At 42.8% G+C, this 18042-nt stretch overlaps 1 protein-coding gene across 2 annotated transcripts in view; it reads left to right on the top strand.

Annotated features, from left to right (window-relative positions):
- Window positions 1–16336, top strand: part of BAHD1 (bromo adjacent homology domain containing 1) — an 81983-nt gene extending 65647 nt beyond the window's left edge. For both annotated transcript variants that reach the window (XM_061611442.1, XM_061611441.1), the window contains 5 exons: window positions 3484–3842; window positions 6618–6777; window positions 9306–9382; window positions 12279–12370; window positions 13028–16336. In XM_061611442.1, coding sequence (XP_061467426.1) covers window positions 3484–3842; window positions 6618–6777; window positions 9306–9382; window positions 12279–12370; window positions 13028–13217 — 878 coding nt within the window. In that variant the 3' untranslated portion in view covers window positions 13218–16336. The remainder of the gene's footprint in view (window positions 1–3483; window positions 3843–6617; window positions 6778–9305; window positions 9383–12278; window positions 12371–13027) is intronic.
- The last annotated feature ends 1706 nt before the right edge of the window (window positions 16337–18042 follow it).

Raw genomic sequence — 18042 nt, 5'->3', positions numbered from 1 at the left:
GGCTGTGGCCATCGCTCATTACAGGAGGTAATATGTAGACATCATGACTAGTAGCCATTGATAGCCTTATCCTTTGCTGGTAATTAATGGTACTCTGACTATATGCAGTCACTGGACACCTGCCACTTGGGCTATTGGTCACTGAAGCTCTGCTCTCAACTGTCTGTTTTTCATCTGACTGTCACAAAACAATTATTCATCCACCTATTACTTCTGAGTGGGATTGGAAACAGTCACTTGTAGTTCCTTCACTTTTCCTTCTGGAGAGTGCTTCACTCTATCAACGAGGTTACGGCAGGCATCTGAGCATCAGGTGAAGGACCAGTGGCAAAATGAAGACTCCTCACAACCAGTCTCCCCAGTCCTTGCCCCTAGACTAGCTTGCCAGCCAGTTTAGTTGCTGATCACACCGACAGAGGAAACTGTTATGAGTTCTCTAATAGTATTATACACTGCACTGGCTGCCCATCCACTGCTGAGCCAGGTTCAAGGTCCTTGTATTAATTTACGAAGCCCTGAACAACTAAGGTCCTGGGTATCTTGAACCCTTGTATCCCAGCTCGATCACTGAGATCATCTGCAGGAGCGGCTTTGGTCGTCCCCCGAGTTGGCGAGGCTCATTTAACATCAACACAAAATCAAGCCTTCAGTGTCATTGGCCCAGTTCTCTGAAATGCTCTGCCAATGGAGATTCAGCAAGCGCCTTCTGTTGTAACTTTTAAACGCCTGCTGAAAACCTTTCTGTTCTGCCAGGCTTATGCTGGCAATTAAGAAGATGGGGGCTTTTTTTGCAATAATTGACCTGTTTTTTTTACTGTATTTTTTAAAAAAATTACTGTATGGGTTTTTTAACTTGTAAACCGCTTTGCTGTTTTTAAATGAAATACTGGTATACAAATATATTTATAAATAATTAATTAAATCAATATTATCTGTATTTGTTCCATGTAGAAATGGCAAGTAGCATGAATCTCTTATGGTATTTTAAAATATGAGATATATGTATATAGGTTATTCCTGCTGTAAAGGAGTGAACTAATATTTAGAACGAAGTAAGACTGATTTACTTTCAGAGTGTTCCGTAACTCAGGCATATCAACATGATAGTTTTGTGAGACTTGTGAAGGGAAACCACAGCCACCTTTTAACAGCTGGAGCATTTGTTGATGGAATTAAATTAATTAATTTGAAGCTCTAAATGTTGCTTTGTAGAGTGGAGAGCTGCCAGTTAACTTTATAATGAACTTTTGTGAGAATACTTCGGCTGGATCAGGCTACGTAACTGAACCATTTTCTTTTTGACATTGGCGGCCAGATGCTCCAGCAAAACAGTGCTGCCAAACCCTTGTTTGCCTTAATATCAGATACTCATAGATGTGCACACTCAAGGTGGAGGTTGCTTTTGTAAAAAGTCATTCATCTTGGGACTTCAGTCATCACAGTATTCTGTGCTGGGTTTTGAAGAATCTGTTCTATGAAAGATGTGAAGTATTTTGTTCTGTGTCTTAAACCTGCTGTCTACCAACTTCAGTGTATGATCCCGGTCTTGAGAGAGGTTGTCCTTTCTTTCCCTCTCTCAAATACGAACCATAAGAGTCCAAACATCTCCCCCCCACAAGCTCAAATGCGTAAGTCATTGCAGCAAATTTAGGTTTTCTTGTAGCTGCATGTTTAGATCAACTTTGGTTGCTGTCCTGGGGCATTTAGGAAGCTAAAATTCAAGCCTTATCTCTCTGCGTAGTTGGACCTAGTTCTCCTAGAAAACTGGATTTCAGGAAGGAGGCTTGACTAGTTCTATGTGAAGGATTAGTAGTGGTAGTGATAGTAGTAGTAGTAGTAATATGAAGGTTCGTTCAGTGACGTCTGCACCTGCAGTCTGAAGTGTTACCGCGAGATGCAGGATGCAGGTTTACCATTTCATTGAGAACTGAGCTTGAGGTACATGAAGTGCTACTTCCCAGAAAAAGTCACCTTTCGTGTTGGCTCCCCACAGGCCCTCTCTGGCTTCAGGAATTCAGTGTTGATGATTTTAGCGTATCGAGGGCAGGGCACTCAGAATTATGGACCCCTGAACAGGAGATTGCGCCTGTAATAATCAGGTCATTAAAAATGGAAAATGGGCTGCCTTCAGGTCCAACTTATGGTGACCCTATGCATAGGGTTTTCATGGTAAGCGGTATTCAGAGGTGGTTTACCATTGCCTTCCTCTGAGGCTGACAGGCAGTGACTGGCCCAAGGTCATCCAGTGAGCTTCATGGCTGTGTGGGGATTTGAACCCTGGTCTCCCAGGTTGTAGTCCAACACTCTAACCACTATGCCACACTGGCTCTCAGGTCATTAAAAGATCTTGTCATATTTTGTTAGCTGCCCTTGTTTTTATAGCTGTGGCACTTGCAGGTCAGCCCTACCACTTGCTTGTTAATGATCCTACCACTGAGGAGAGAAGATTGTTTCACTGCCTTGTCTTACAGCTTGCAGAGTGGGAGGCAGAGGGCAGCAGTTTCCCACAGCAAAAAGCCTCAGACATGCTTTGCTCTTTGCTCGGAATCAGCTGTGGCATTGATTCTTTTGATTTGCTGTGATTTCTAAGACCCTGTTTATGGAGGGACCTGCTGTCATCACAGCTCCCTGTTAAATTTATCACTTCAGAGGCTGCCTGAAGTTTCTCTGACTATTCTGAAATGTTCAGGCCAACTTGCTTGTGGAGTCTTGTCTTCGTGTTTGGGGCTCCCTTCTTGCTGAGTTGATCAGGTGTAAGCCCTTTTCCATATTTGTACTTGCCATTCAAAAACATCTCTGTACCAAAGTGTTTGACTGTCACGGCTAAGATGCCTGAGGGTGTCTACAGGTACTCCCTCATAGGAAGCAGCTCTTTGCTTTACTTTAGAACTGTTCTGTCATTCTCCTGTTGTCATTTTTCGTAAGAAGTTGAAGCCCTTTATCTGTGCCTGCATAGTATCAGGAGGAACCTTGGGAGTTTCACACTTAACTGGCCTATTGGCTTTGAATGCCACTGACGTGACAGGCATGTGTCCAAGGGGTTTGGATTTTGTGCATGACTGGCAAATGGCACTCGTGTGAACTGTTAGGGAATTGTAGGAATCTTAACACATTTTATTCTGGTTGCAAAAGTGCAAGGAAAATGAAGTCTTGATTCTTGAGATTGAAAAGAAGTTCTGATGGATTTTACAGTCAGATATTTTGAATACTGAAAATGCTATCTAAATTGTGGTGGTGGAGGAGGTAAACTGGGCAGGAGCGCAATGCATTTTCCTTAAGGCCAGGTTGGGCTGCTTCTTGCTATTATTCCGAGTGTGGCTTCCAGTAATAATACTTGTGCTTAGTCATTGTGAAGTGGTGCTTTACCATCCTGTGTACGTGAATCATCCCAATAATCCTGGGAGGTTGAGTCTTTTTTTCCTCTAACAAGCAGCGTTTGATACTATATTTTGCTTTCCCCACCCCCTTCCCATCTCCTTGTAGACAGCTGCAAGTCCCTGGACCAGCTGAGCCTCACAATCCCTGTGGCAGGGCACCCTGTTTCACCTGCCCACCCACTCTCAGGATGTCCGGTACCAAGTGTGCCACCAGCTGCGGAACCTGTTCCTCACTTGCAGACGCCCAACTCGGAGCCCCAGACTATGGCCCGTGAATGCCCGCAGAGTTCCAAGCCCCCCAGTGGCTCTAAATCAGGCCTCCGTAATACTGCCAGCTGTTATGTGTCTGACAGCAAAACAGTTGGGACTCAGTCTCATCCAAAGCAACAACGCATCAACCGGAGAAGAGCCACCAATGGCTGGATCCCCATTGGAGCAGCCTCTGAGAAAGCTGTCTATGTTGTGGTAAGCATTCTGCAAAAAACTAGCGCTTTCTTGTCTCTGTGAGGCCAAGAATGATGTTTGCTTGTAACAGGGCTTGTTTGTGACAAAGAGTTTGGCTTTACGCCCCCCTCCACAGACATTCCCTCTCCCTCTCTCCGGCAAAAAACCCTGGCTCAATAAATTTACTGGTCAGCTTTGGATTGTTGGAGCCCTGTTCGCCAGCTCAACAGGATGACTCCTGACAATTGTGCAGCTAGGACAGCAATGCAACGGGGCCAGGTCTGGCGTGTCCCTGGATTTGGATGGCCTCTGCTGAAAACACAGCCTGAAGGTTTTTAAAATACACTTTATTTAAGAGAATAAAACATTTGTAGAAAGAAAAACTCAAAGGGAAAATACAGGACTTATTTCTACAGGAGGGGTAAACGTTGGGGAAGGAAATAAATAAATAAATAATAAGTGGCACACCCTGTGCCAGCTCTTAAAGTGGGGGTGGCCCTCCAGGTGATCCCTGCTCCTCCACCAGCCCCAGCCAACAAGGCCAGTACACGGGGATGCTGGGAGTTAGGAGCATAGGGAGCAGGGAGTTTTTTTCCCAGCCCTACATGGAGGTGCCGGGGATTCATCCTGGGACCTTCTTCATGCAAAGCACATGAGCTACAGCCCTTCCCCTTGAGTCCAGCAACATCTGGATGAACACAGCTTAGCCACCCCGCCTCTCAGGTGGGTTATGCAGGCACTTTGCCTAACAGTAGGGCTGGCCCTATCGTACGACGGACGTTCCAGTGAGGTAAAACTCTCTACTGTGTTTCTACTGAAAGAGGGTGCTTTTTCCTCCATTCACCAAAATGAGTCCCTGCAGCCTTTTTGCAAACCAGGTTCTCCTCACTTGGTATCAAGGCAGATTTGATCTCTTTGTGTACAGTTTGAGGACACATAATTTTAATACCAGTGACAGTTAGTGGGAATTAAATGGCCATGGGAAGAAATGGCATGTGTTAGATTTTTTTCCTATCATGGTTTGCAAACAGTTTACAATTGTCTGTAGTCATCCCATTGTGGAAGGAGGGATACCTACTTGCATAAAAAGTACTTTGAGATTCAAGTCATATAAAGCAATACTCTTTAAACAAAGAAAGAAAATCTGCTTTCTGACATTGTAGCATTTGCATTTCCTGTTTTAGGTGTTGTCCAGCCAGTCCTTGCCGTTTGCACTATGAGAGCGCAAACAGGTAGAAGTAGAAGAGGGATGTTTGAAGGGCACCCAAGCCCACGAGTGGTGTCATGTAGGGCAGATCTCCTCAACTATTATCTGGATATATTATATTTAAATTGGCAGGCAATGCTGTCATATTTGCAAGATCTCATCCTTCATTATTTTATTATTGGGAAAAGCAGCTATACTCAAATCCAAGAAATGCCATTGTTAACACTGCAGTGTACATGACCGTTAATTTTATAGCGGCATACTGTTTTTCAGAATGGGCTCTAAGATTTATACTGCAAGCAGACTATAAGCCACAGTCACTGAAGTGAATCTTGGCCAAGTTTATGCAACTTGCCATCAGGTCACATTCCCTCCAGTTTGATACTGATTCCCTCACAGGGTTTGGCTCTTAGACTTGAGCATCCTCCTCACTTCAAGGCTTGTTGTTTTGAGCCCAGTATCAAATGAACTAGTGACCTGCAGGGGCCCTTCTTTTTTTAACGTTTGCAAATAGGCATGCCTTTCACAAATTCTGTCTGCACAGTTCTGCACAAATTCTATCTGCACTATCTGTGAAACTTCCATTTAGATTCTGTTTTAACCATAATATGGTAAATATTTTCAAAAACTGCGTTTTCAAAGGAATTCTTAAAAGAATGGGAAGCATAGCATAAAGTACTTTTTCTGGTGGCACATACAAAATGTACAGCACCAATGAAAAAGACAGTTGCTGTCTACCAATAATTGCTTCGTTAGACTATAGAAACATGCATTTTAATGCTCAGTGTATACAGCTAGAAATGAGATCAGTTTTTCCAGGTTGAAACTCCTAAATATAACTTGCACATTTATACACAAATCCTCCCTCTGTGTGTGTGTGAAAGAGAGGGGGTCAATAACATTACAAACATGTATTTTATAATACGGTAATGACTAGTTCATAATGCTTTTTTATTCTGTTAAGTGTATTTGCTTTTCAGTGTTTATATCAGGATTCAGTTAAGCACTTCAGTTATAGTATAACAATTTCCATATTGCAACCCCCCCACACTTGTGAACTTGAGTATTTCAAAAGTATAAAGTGCTGGCCTTTATCTTTCAACATATTTGCATCAAAAAGCATCCTAGTATAAGTGGGGTTACACTGTGTTGTGTTTTACTCCAGAGAGGTTAAAGCAAAGTATTTTCATGGGGACATCTAGCCTGCAGCCAGGCACTAAAGCATCCCACCTTTTACAGATCCACGTTCCTTAACACTGGTGTGAACTGACTGAAGTTGCTTGAACATCTTTTTCTCTCTCTCTCATACACATACACTTTTTTTTCATTCTTTTTGAGTTTAGTAATCATTGCCTTTCATCTGAGCAGTGTGTTTTGCTTCTGAAATTAACCCGCTGGGAGGAGAGATGCATCCTGTCGTGTTGTATGCTACAGCTTCTCCATGGGTTCTCTGGCAGCACAGGCACACCCTTTTTGGCAGAAAGCTTTCTGCTTGGTGTAGGTGGATTCAAGGGAGCTAGTGTCTGTTTCTCAGCATTGTTTCCAGCCTCACGTCTTTTCTTGGCACTCTCTCTTGTCAATATTTGTAGAATGAACCAGATCCAACTGTTCGTAAGAGCTACCAGGCAGTGGAAAGAGATGGAGAAATCATCCGGGTCCGAGACACAGTCCTCCTGAAATCAGGACCACGAAAGAAATCCATGCCTTATGTGGCAAAGATATCTGCCCTATGGGAAGACCCCAAAACAGGTATTGGACAGATACATGACTATATGGCCATCTCCAGTATAGACAGTTGAGGAGAAATGGAAAGGAACATGGCAGGTGATAGATGGCTTGTAAAAGCACACATACTAGCTAATAGTGAATTAGTTTACCAAAGAACTATAGATCTAGAAGGGAAGGGTCATCCTGTCTACTTTGCTCTCTGCACATCTACTGAAGCCACTATATATTATTAATGATTCCATCCAAATTATAAGAAAGGAGAAAGGACGTAAGGCTCATCATGTGCAAGATTCCCATGGGGCAAAGAACAGGCTTAGCAAAACATGCAAGTCACTCAAGAAAGTGAACTGTGAACAGACAGTCACATTAAAATTAAGCAGCCGCCAACAGTGATTACATTAAAACAGCACTCAGCCCCATAAAGCAAGTGGTCTCAAAATAAACCTGTACCACAATAACAGCAGCCCAATTAAAATCCTTATTAAAATTTTGGAAAGTTGGCGGGAAATGAGTTTTCCATGCCCACTTAAGGGCCTGTAGTAATGGTGCCGGTCAAATCCCAATTGGGACAGAGTTCCACAAATGTGGGGTCACTGCCAAAAAAGTCCTCTCCCTTGTGTCTGCCAACCTAATTGTTTTCACAGATGTGCACACAAGCCGGGCCTCTGAAACCGCTCTCAGAGACTGAAATGAGTGAAGGCAGTCCTTCAGGAAACCTGGTCCCAAACTGTTCAGGGCTTTAGAGTTCAATATCAGCACTTTGAATCGAACTTAGAAAGACAATAGCACTACCAGCATGACTGGTACAATATAGGTGTCACACGTTCTGACGGCCTGGCATTCACCAGTACCTGGTCAGCCACAGTTTGCACGAGTTGAAATGTCTGCACTGTCTTTAAAGGCAGAGCACATAAAGCACATTACAGTATTATTACTTTGCATAGGACCTCTGGCATGGATCATAGTACCTCAGAGGCACCCTCTTCTGAACGTGCAGACAGCCTGCATGGAATGACAGAATATCCCATAAGCCGCTGCCACAACAGCACCGATGCCTCCAGGGCAGCTGCACTCTTAAGACTTTCCTCTCTGCTGCCCAGCAACAATCTTTATACTAAATGAGGGGCCACCTCAGATAACTATTAGTGAAGCCCCTGAAACATCCTCTCATTTAGCTCTGGAAGAGTTCTTCAGCTTCGGGGGCCAGGTTCTCTTCAGCCCAACATACATGGGGGCAAGGGAGCAAATCATCCCTGAATTGCACTGTGTGAGACACATGCATCGGTCTCATTTCAGAGATTGCATTCAGTTAATCGCCATCTCTGTGTCTCAAAGAGAAGTGAGAAAACTAGTATAACTTTTTATACTTTTTGTTATGTTCCCTGAACATTTCTCTTACTGGTTTCAATAACTGCAAGTTCTGGCTCTTGGCTCAAACCAAGTACTTGGGGATGTCTGCCCTCAAAACATTTGTACTGATCTGCTGAATCTAACTTCTTAGCAACAGCTGCTCCCACGTGGGTTTTTTTAGCAGCCAGCATCTCATGAACCTCTAATTAGGCTAATGTTCTTTATAGTTTGCAGTCTGGGAAATAGTATCAAGCTCTGATTTCTGCCTTCTTGATAACCAGCTAGGATCATGCTGCACTGCAGGTGGGAATAAAGGGTAAAAGCTGCTGGGAATAAGGTGGTTTCTTTCTCTCTGGGCCGAGTGATGGTTGAACCATCATCCTGTGGTGTTTCAGAGGAAAGTTTCTCAACTTGCTGAAGGTGGCTCAAGACCAAAAGTTAAATTCCAAAAGCAACTAAATAAAGAGTGGGAGAAGCATCCAAAGCTTGTGGTGCTGAAAGAAGAATACGGTGCAATTCTTCCTGAGTCCTACAGCTGAGGCTTTGTGCTGATAATGAAGGCAGTTTGAAATTCTAGAGTTAATCTAATCCAGTTTTGTTCAACTTTGGGTCCCCAGATGTTGTGGGGTCTTCAACTCCCATCATCCCCAGCCGGCTTAGTCAATGCTCGGGGTGATGGGAGTTGTAATCCAACAACATTTTGGAACCCAAGGTTGAATAATACTGCTCTAAGCAAGCTTGAACCCAGAACCATGTTGCTTTGCTCTGAAATGATAGAAGCACCATCCTTTTGCACCATCTGTTTGCTTTGAATACCAAGGTATCAACTTCCTGAAAGACGGCCAAGCAGGCTGATCCAAGGCTGTATTGTAAAGGCTGAGCTGACCAGAGCTAGTCATTCAGTCCTGGATAAAAATTAACCCCCTCCATGGCTGGAGATTTTGTTGCTGAAGATATTCACAACATTTTTGAATGAGGGAGTGTCACATAACTTATTTAAATATTTCTTAACCACCCTTCATGAAACTATTCCAGGGTTGTGTACAAATGTCTGAATAAAACAATTCGCTGGTATGTGCATCTCATTTCTTTTGTGAAGTCAGGCTCACCCAGCAGCTGAGGGCAGTGCTGTGAGCTTGCTGTCTGTGCTCCCGCTGATGTGCAAGATTTCCTTTAAAACCTACTTTGTCTGCTTCTAGGGGAGCTGATGATGAGCCTCCTGTGGTATTACAGACCGGAGCACACTCAGGGAGGCCGCAATCCTAGCATGCATCAGGTGAGTTGAGTGTGTCTCTGTGGTGGCTTGAATGCTCAGGCAAGGATTATTGGGCAGCCTCCTTCTTGCAGGAGAAGGAAGAGTGACTATGCAGACATTTCAAAACATGTGGAGTCTCCTATTCATGATTAGCTAGGTCTTCTTTCTGTACCGTTAACCAGCTTGGTTTGATAAGCAAAAACTTGCTGTATCTCATAAGCTGGTAAGTAATCTGAGTTATAGCAGTGTAAAAGATGGCCCTCCATTTCCTCACCCAAAACATTAATGATTTTACAATCAACTTGAAATTGCTCTGATAGCAGGGCTGTGGAGTCGGTATGTCAAACCTTCGACTCCGACTCCTCTATTTTTCTACTGTCCGACTCCTTCATAAATGGCAAATGTATATTAATTTTTCTACTGTCTGACTCCTTCATAAATGGCAAATGTATATTAATTTTTCTACTGTCTGACTCTGACTCCTTCATAAATGGCAAATGTATATTAATATATTAATATTAATTTTATTTTGAAGTCAGAGTCAGTACATTTCTACCGACTCCGACTCCACCCAAAATTGTTTCCGACTCCGCAACTCCAACTCCACAGCCCTGTCTGATAGTGCACTTTATCTCTGTGAAAGCTTTGCTAGAATTTGCTAGAAATATAAACTTGTTTGCATCCTAAGATGGCCATTTCCCAATGTATAAGATTCAAAAAGCTATGTAAACAAACACCAGACCTTCACAGTATTCAATTTTATAATTAAAAATAACTCTTTAAAGACTAGGTTTTTATTAAGGTCTATCTGTACCTGTTGTATTTCTGCCTTCCCAGATGTTTGTTTTATTGTACAATAAATACACGGGTGCTGGTCTGTTATGAAAAATGGAATTGTCTTTCCCCACAATTAATAGGTCTGTTGTGGGAAAACCACTTTTTCAGCAGCAGAAAAAAAATACACTTCTCCACCCCCTGCCCCAAAACTAGAATTGCTTTTATTAAACTAGTTCTAGCTATGTTGTCCTGTTGACAGGATGATTCAGCCACTCCTGATTGTGTCAAATCTAACATTTCTACATTGTCATAGGGGGAAAAGAAAATGGTATTATTTGCCCTTCAATTTAAAATTGTACTTTAAAATTATACAGAGAGGGTAGGAGGAGTTTGTAAAAATAAGGGAGGCCTCTTATTTGAAGAGTTGTCAAGTATGTCCTAAAGACTGAAAGAAGAGAATAATCTCTTCTATTGGTTCAACTTGTATAGGGTAAGGAAAAGGCAAAGTAGGGTCTCATTATTATTGTTGTTGTTGGTTGTCATTGTTTATTAGATTTATTAGTCGCTTGTTACCCGAAGGTGTCCAAGCAACTTACAATGTTATTAAAAGCAAAAGTAAATATACCATACAATAAAAACAAATAATAGCACAATAACAAACACTAAAGCTTTGCTAACACACTTATGCAAGACAACATCATCTCCACCTATCAAATGCTTGGAGAAAAAGATACGTCTTTACGTGGCACCGAAAAGATGCCATTGAAGATGGCAGGCGAACCTCACTAGGGAGCACATTCCACAAATGGGGAGCCACAACTGAAAAGGCCCTCTCCAGTGTCACCACTGTCCGAGCTTCCCTCAGAGGGGGGACCTGGAAAAGGGCCTCCAAAGAAAAAGACCACAATGCACTTGTACGTCTGTGAATTGGTGAAGTTCTGTCTTAGCTTATGGTTCCATATAAAATAGAAACACTTAATATTTGAGCCCCAAAGGTCGCAGATGTATGCTGTTAAACATTGATTCTAGTTGAATTTTCTCAAAAGTGAAGAGAGAGACAGCAGGAGCAGCACAGGAGGTTCAAAAATGGCAAATATATTAATGTGGCCTGTTTTTAAGTATATTAAAATCTTATTTTAAAACATCTCATAGATGAGTGAGAATGCGTATTGATGTGTGTGGCAACCCAAAATGTTTGCTTCATTTCTAGCCTGTTTTTTTCCATACTGGTGGCCTGAGGCATCCTTATTCACTCTGCAAATAAGAATAAAAATGTATACACTGAAGTGTAATAAACTGTTTATAAAAACTATTTTACAACATAGGGCTTTTTAATGCTTACAAAATAGGATGGAAAAACTATGTTTAAAATTCTTCAGAAGTTATCCTATTTAATACCTGGCTATATATCTTTTCCTGAATGGTTTAAATGGTAGAATTTTGTAAGCCAAGGAGCCTCATGGATGTTGAGATTAGACTGAGGCTGCAGTCCAATACACACTTACCTGGGAGTAGGTCCCCTTGAACACAGTGGAGCTTACTTCTGAATAGACAGGTATTGGAAAGGAGGAAGTCGAATCTCCGGTAAAAGGGGTCAAGGTCCACTCAGCCTTCCATCCATCCATGGTCAGTAAAATGAGTACCCAGCATATGCTGGGGGGTAAAGAAAGGCTGGGGAAGGAACTGGCAATCCCACCCCATATATACGGTCTGCCTAGTAAACGTCTCAAGACGTCACCCTAAGAGTCGGAAACGACTCACGCTATAAGTGCAGGGACACCCTTAGCTTTACTTTTACTTTTTACCCTTTGAATTTAGTGGGACTTGCTTCTTAGTAACCATACACATTGACATTGACACAAAACAGGCTTTGGTGTCACGGGCCCAGTCCTGTGGAATGCTCTTCCAATAGAGATCCAGCAGGCATCTTCTATTTTAAGCTTCAGATGATTGCTTATGCAGACTTCTGCATAATCTTCTGCAATAGTTAGCTGATGGTCTGTAATCATTTTATGTGGTTGTGGTTTACATATAATTGTTGTAGACAGCTTTGATAATTTTTATGAAATTGCAGTGTACACGTATTTAAATAGATACATACACAAATAAATGATGGTCCCCATTGTGTGCCCTCTTACAGAATGAGATATTTGCATCCCGACATCAGGATGAAAACAGTGTTGCCTGCATTGAGGAGAAGTGCTATGTTCTGACCTTTGCAGAGTACTGCAGGTAGGTGGTGCTCTTACCTTGCTTTTGCTGTTTCTGCAGTCCATAAATAGAGCACTACATACAGCATGGCATGTTCCTTGCTATGTTTGCTGATGGGCTTGTTCATTCTCATTCTCTCTCTCTCTCTCTCTCTCTCTCCCCCTCTCCCCCCCTCCTAATCATGCTTTTCCTAGGCATCTCAATCCATTTTCAGTGGGTAATTTTTTGTATGTTTAAGAGAAATATGATGGCAAAAATATGATTACAGTACTTTTGGATTCTTCCCTGTTTTTTTGCATTTAAAATTGCCCGCTCTCTGTCCACCTATCCACTCCTGCAGTGGATATTGGAAAGCAAGCAGCTCTTTGCATTTTGGAATGAGGATATGGCCAGGGGGCAGGGAAGAGTCAGTAGGGCAGCATTGTAAGTTGGCAAGACCCTCTTCTCATCCCAACCCCTTTGCATCTACGGGAAAAGTAGTAGTGTCACCAACTCCACAGTCTTGGTTTTGTTTGCCTTTTTCCCCTGCAGAGCCTCAAATAGCAATTTATTTTCTTTAAGTTAGAAAGGTACACAGTAGTAAAACAGGCGTGTCTGATCCATTGAGTTGATCTGGCCAACAGCAAGTGTCTGACAAGCCAAACTGAGCTACCATGGTTAATCTTAACTCTCTTGCAGATTTTGTGCCTTGGCAAAGCGTCGAGTTGAGGGGATCCCAGGCAAGAAAGCAGTGATGGTTCCTCCATCAGAAGAATATTCCACCCCTGCACATCGCAAGGTGCCAGAGGACACTGATCCAGAGCTGGTTTTCCTCTGCCGCCATGTCTATGACTTTAGACATGGGCGCATCTTGAAGAATCCACAGTAACAGAGCTCTGCAACTGTGGGGTTGACGAGCGGTGATGGCAAGAGAGCCAAGGGCAGGCCGACTTCATTGTCGGTGCATGCTCTTGTGGAGCACTGCCCATAGGCACAGAACAGAATGCCTAAGCACTCTATCCTCTGCATTTGGGGAGCAGATTTCCTGTTAAGGCAGATGTTCAAAGCACAGCACTTCATATAAAGAGCATAAATGGAAATATATATCTATAGAGAAATGTGTGTGTGTGAGTGTATATAGATATAGGTACTCACTTCTGTAAATCTATATCTATATCTATATATATGTACAATGAGCTTCTTATATTGGGGGGAGGGAGGGGAAAAGGAGGGATGGTCCAGGGGATAAAAGCCAGTATAAACTGAATCCAGAGCCAGTCTTGGTGGGGATGGTTAGAACATACAGAACAGAAACTAGCGCAGAAGTGAGTTGAGCTGCGATACGTCCTTGATCTCTTGTCCTATATGAAGGATAAAGGCTGAGACCCTTCTGATTGGTGTAATACCTGAGGTTGGAGAAGGATCCCTGTTTTGGAGGCAATTATGTACTGATTATCCTTCTCCTATGCTAAATACGTTTCCCTTCATGAAGGTGAGAAGGACCACACGCGAGTTGGCTTATTTTCTATGTTTGTCCAGTCAGATTGTGGCTTTCCTGACTGCCTCTGCATTTCCCCTCCAAAGCAGGAAATGGGAAAGATGTAATCGGATTACCTCACACCATTATGAAAAGCTGCATATATTTTGAAGGCTGCAGTCTTAAGCCAATTGCTTAGCTGTGGTTTCATTGAAATCAGTCAGTCTCACTTCCAAGTAAATGTGATTTACGATCAGTATATATGAAAGCAGGGCCCAGCCTTAAGGATTGCTCATGTCAGGAGTGGGCGTGCACCTGAAAAACTCCCAGAATTTAAGTGACAGCTGCTACAAAACTGATATCTACCCTCCAGAAGTTTGGAGCAGCATCCCTTCTGTTGGTAGAAATAGTTTACATTCTTTCCCACCCAGTTCCATTTTCTTTGCTCTTATTTACCGTCCTTGTAAAGCCTGGATTTGCACACGCTAGTGTACTTAGGAGGGCTAGAAACCAGAGTTAGTGATGGCATTGTGCTGCTTGAGCTGCATTCTTTTGAAACAGGCATCCTGGTCTGCTTTTGCCTGCCTACCTCTCTTCTCTCCCAACACCCCAGACATCTCCTAAACGCTGACATCTGAGTATGCCCACCAAGGCGAGACTCTTTGGCTCCCAAAAGGAACTGACCAATGAGAGGTTTGCATTATGAAAAACTGCTACCTGATTCCTACAGATACGTCTGCCTCTTGCCTTACATGTATAGGTGTTAGAAATACTTTAGTTTTAGCTTTAACACAAAGCTATTTCAGTTAATTCTAAAGCAAACCAAAGGACAGCATAAGAAGAGTCCACTGAATCAGTCTCATAAAGCTGGGATTCCATTTGTAGATTGCACTAATTCTAAAGAATGAGAATCAACACTGTATCAGTCCATGTACCTGCTGATGGCCAGAGTCATTCACCTGAACTATTGACCTGTTTTTTGGGGGATGGGGGTTTCTGAACTAGTGTTAAATGATAATAGAAGTGTTCCTACGGCTTTAATATTGTCTTTTTCAAGTAGAAGTAGCACTACCTGTACTTGCCCTCAGGCTGAAATTGAGAGTAATTGCCACCTGTGCTGTATGCCTGCCTGGCCTGGAGAAAGTAGCCCTGCCATGTTCAGTTCCTTGTGCATTAATGCAAGTGGTATCTACAGATTTGCTCTACGTACCAAAGAGGGGACAGTGATGGGGAGAAAGAAGTTGAAAATGTCAAAGCTAGAGGCCGTGGTTGTACCACAAGGTCACAAGGGAATGATTCCTACTGCATTCTAGTAGGGGAAGGATTTATTCCTGCTATTAGGGGAAATGTCCCACCCTAATTCTGAGCAAAAATCCATGGCTGATCCAAGTTGGCAAGTGCCAATGTGATGGTTTTATTTTTCATAACCATTGTTTGGGCATGTAGAGAGGCTCTTGGAATTAGTAGTGCTACAAAGCACATCTTATAGCACAGGAATGGAACTGAAGCATGCCTATGACGTTTCTAGCAGGTTGAGAGCCTCACAGTGGGGGAGACTCTGATTTGATGGAAGGAAGAATAGAGCTGGCATCACTCTTTTCAGTCTAGAGATATACAGGAGTGGTTTGGGAGCAATATTGTAGGTTCTGTAGCTGCTGCCTGTTCTTCCATTTGCCTGGTTCTAGAGCAAAAATGAGCAATTGAAATAGGGAACGTTCCCAGAATGATATGGGTAAAACTGTGTGTTAGAAGTTGAATAGTCTGATCTATGCAGAATCAGATTTGGGATTCCTTTTTCCCCCCTGTGATTGGGGTGGGGGAAGAAACCACATTGCTAGCTATGCTTTTTAGAAAAGAAAAGAGTAGTAGTGTTCATGGTATAGTGATGGGAATCCTTAAAGCATTTAATTCAAGACTGAAGTCCAGGGTGCCACTGCCCTGTTGAGAGAGGTTTTGAATCGTAGCGTCAGAAACCAGAGTAACTTCCTGAAAAATTTGATGTCTGCTACTGCTTCCTCCTCCTCCTTCTCTGTCCTGTCTCCTCTCCAGGCAGGAAAAAAAAAACCAATTGTACAAAAAGAAAGAAATGTTATATCTGCCCAGGTTCTGTGATAGGCTAGAAGCCCCCTATCTGGAGAGGAGAATCCCTAACCCTTCCATGCTTCTGATATTGTCAGAATCTACTTCAGGCCAAGAAATATTGTTTAAAGACTTGTGTGGTTGTTTTATGCTGTTTTGCAGACAGCATGTAAATGATTTGAAATGTCTTATCTGAAATGAAAATATTTCATGCTTTTTTAATCTATTAGATATGGAAATATTTTTGAAACTGAAAATGCAGTCAGTAGAATTTAAATTGAAATGTAATACATGTAAAATATATTTTAGTTGATAATTTTGTAAAATGCACTTTTTTGTGTCTCTTCCCATGTTTCCCAGATCTGTATTTCAGTGTTTACAGATGGAATGAGAACATTCCCTATACCCTCCTTCTGTGAAAAAGATATATTAGAAGTAATTCTTAAAAATAAATTTGAGAAATTGTATTGATTTAGAAAACAAAGCTCAAATGTAGTTTTTCTTACTCGTGTTTCATGTGTTGGTGGGCCCAGCGCCAAAAGGCAGACAGATTGGGTCCTGGCTGAGGGCCCCCCAAAGAGCTCCTTCTTAGGATAGGAGGGTGATGCTTCCATTCCGCAGTTTGCAGCAACATTGGGTCCTACAACCCGACACTGCTGCAGCTCATGGAGAGGGAGCTTCCAGGCACATACACACCCGAGGTAGTGTGTGCTTCAGTAAGCCCACTCACACATCCCACCTACCTCTCTCATCAGTGTGAACACCGTGCATGCTGTGCTTGCATGCCTGCCATTACCCAAGATGGCGGTGGGGGCTTCCCTAAGGGGCTGACTTATTAGCCCCACACTGCCCATATCAGGAGGGGGCTTTGGGCTATGACGCCATGGGCCTGGGGCAGGCTGGTGCCCAAGGGCCCAGTCATGCCCGGCAGCAGCCCTGTGTGTTGATGGGGAATTCTTGGTAATAGTTAATGGCACAGAACATACTTTATTAATTTCAGGATGGCCCCCAAAGGTATGTAAAATTCCAGTATAAGAGATCTATTTCTAAACTCGTAAAATCCAGCATTGTAAAATTATACGTACGTAAGAAGAGTCCTGCTGGATCAGACCAAAGGCCTCTCTAGTAAGTGACCTACAGTGGCCAATCAGGTGCCTACAGGGAGCCTATAATCAAGTGAGGGCAAAAGTCTTATCCCACTCTTGTTCCTCAGCAGCTGGTATTCAGAGGCATACTGTCTTTGTTCTTGGAGGCAACAATAAACTATTATTCCTAAAACCAGAGATTGCATGGAGAGGCAACTTTCCCTAGAGAGTGCCTTACATAAGGAAGGTGCCACAACAAAAAAGGCCCTGATCCTCATGATGCCCCACCTAACCTGCTTCCAAGTCCCTTTCATGTTAGCCTTTTCTGATGACCTGAGAACAGAAGAATTTATGTTGGGATTAGAGTGTCTGTAATTGGGACAAGGAATGAATATGGTACTCTGTATTCGTAAAGTAGTATGTCAATATGAGGGCCCGTGGGGGGGAGAAAGTGAATAGAAGAATGGCCCACCACTTCCTCTCCCCTCCAAATGGCAGGATGTGGTGTTGTATTTGCATACTCATGCCACTGGAAACATTCCCGGCCATAGAGGGCGCCTCACAAATGCGGTTCCTGAGACAGATGGGACAGGGGGAAAGGATAACTGAAGGGAAACAAGCAGACTACCACTTGTAACCCTTTAGACCAGGAGCAGAAATTGGAGCATGTGGATGCATTACCAAAGCCTATTCTCCCCCTTCCCTGAAGGATCCTTTTATGTTGCAAAGAAACTGCGCCTTCCAGTCAAATCCTCCTGCCCCCAGTAATTTATTTATTTAAAACATGTATATACCGCTTAATCATTTGCATTTCTAAGCAGGGTACATAAGCAATCCATACACAAAATAAACAAAACAAAATCCTCATAAAAACTAAACATTAACTTAAAAGGCCTGCTGGAACAAGCATATGCCTCAGTTCAACAAAGAGGGTACTTGTCTAATCTCAGTCTGGAGGGAGTTCTACAAGCTTGGGCTTTCAATGATTAAATGGAGAGATTGCATTTGGAAGGACTCGCCTTTCTTCCAACCCAGTTTCCATCCCCTCCCTTCTGAATCTTCACAGGTTCCAG

Source organism: Rhineura floridana, chromosome 2, assembly GCF_030035675.1.
Source record: "Rhineura floridana isolate rRhiFlo1 chromosome 2, rRhiFlo1.hap2, whole genome shotgun sequence".
In the NCBI taxonomy this organism is placed as follows: Eukaryota; Metazoa; Chordata; class Lepidosauria; order Squamata; family Rhineuridae; genus Rhineura; species Rhineura floridana.
This window is presented reverse-complemented; position numbering and strand designations above follow the sequence as displayed.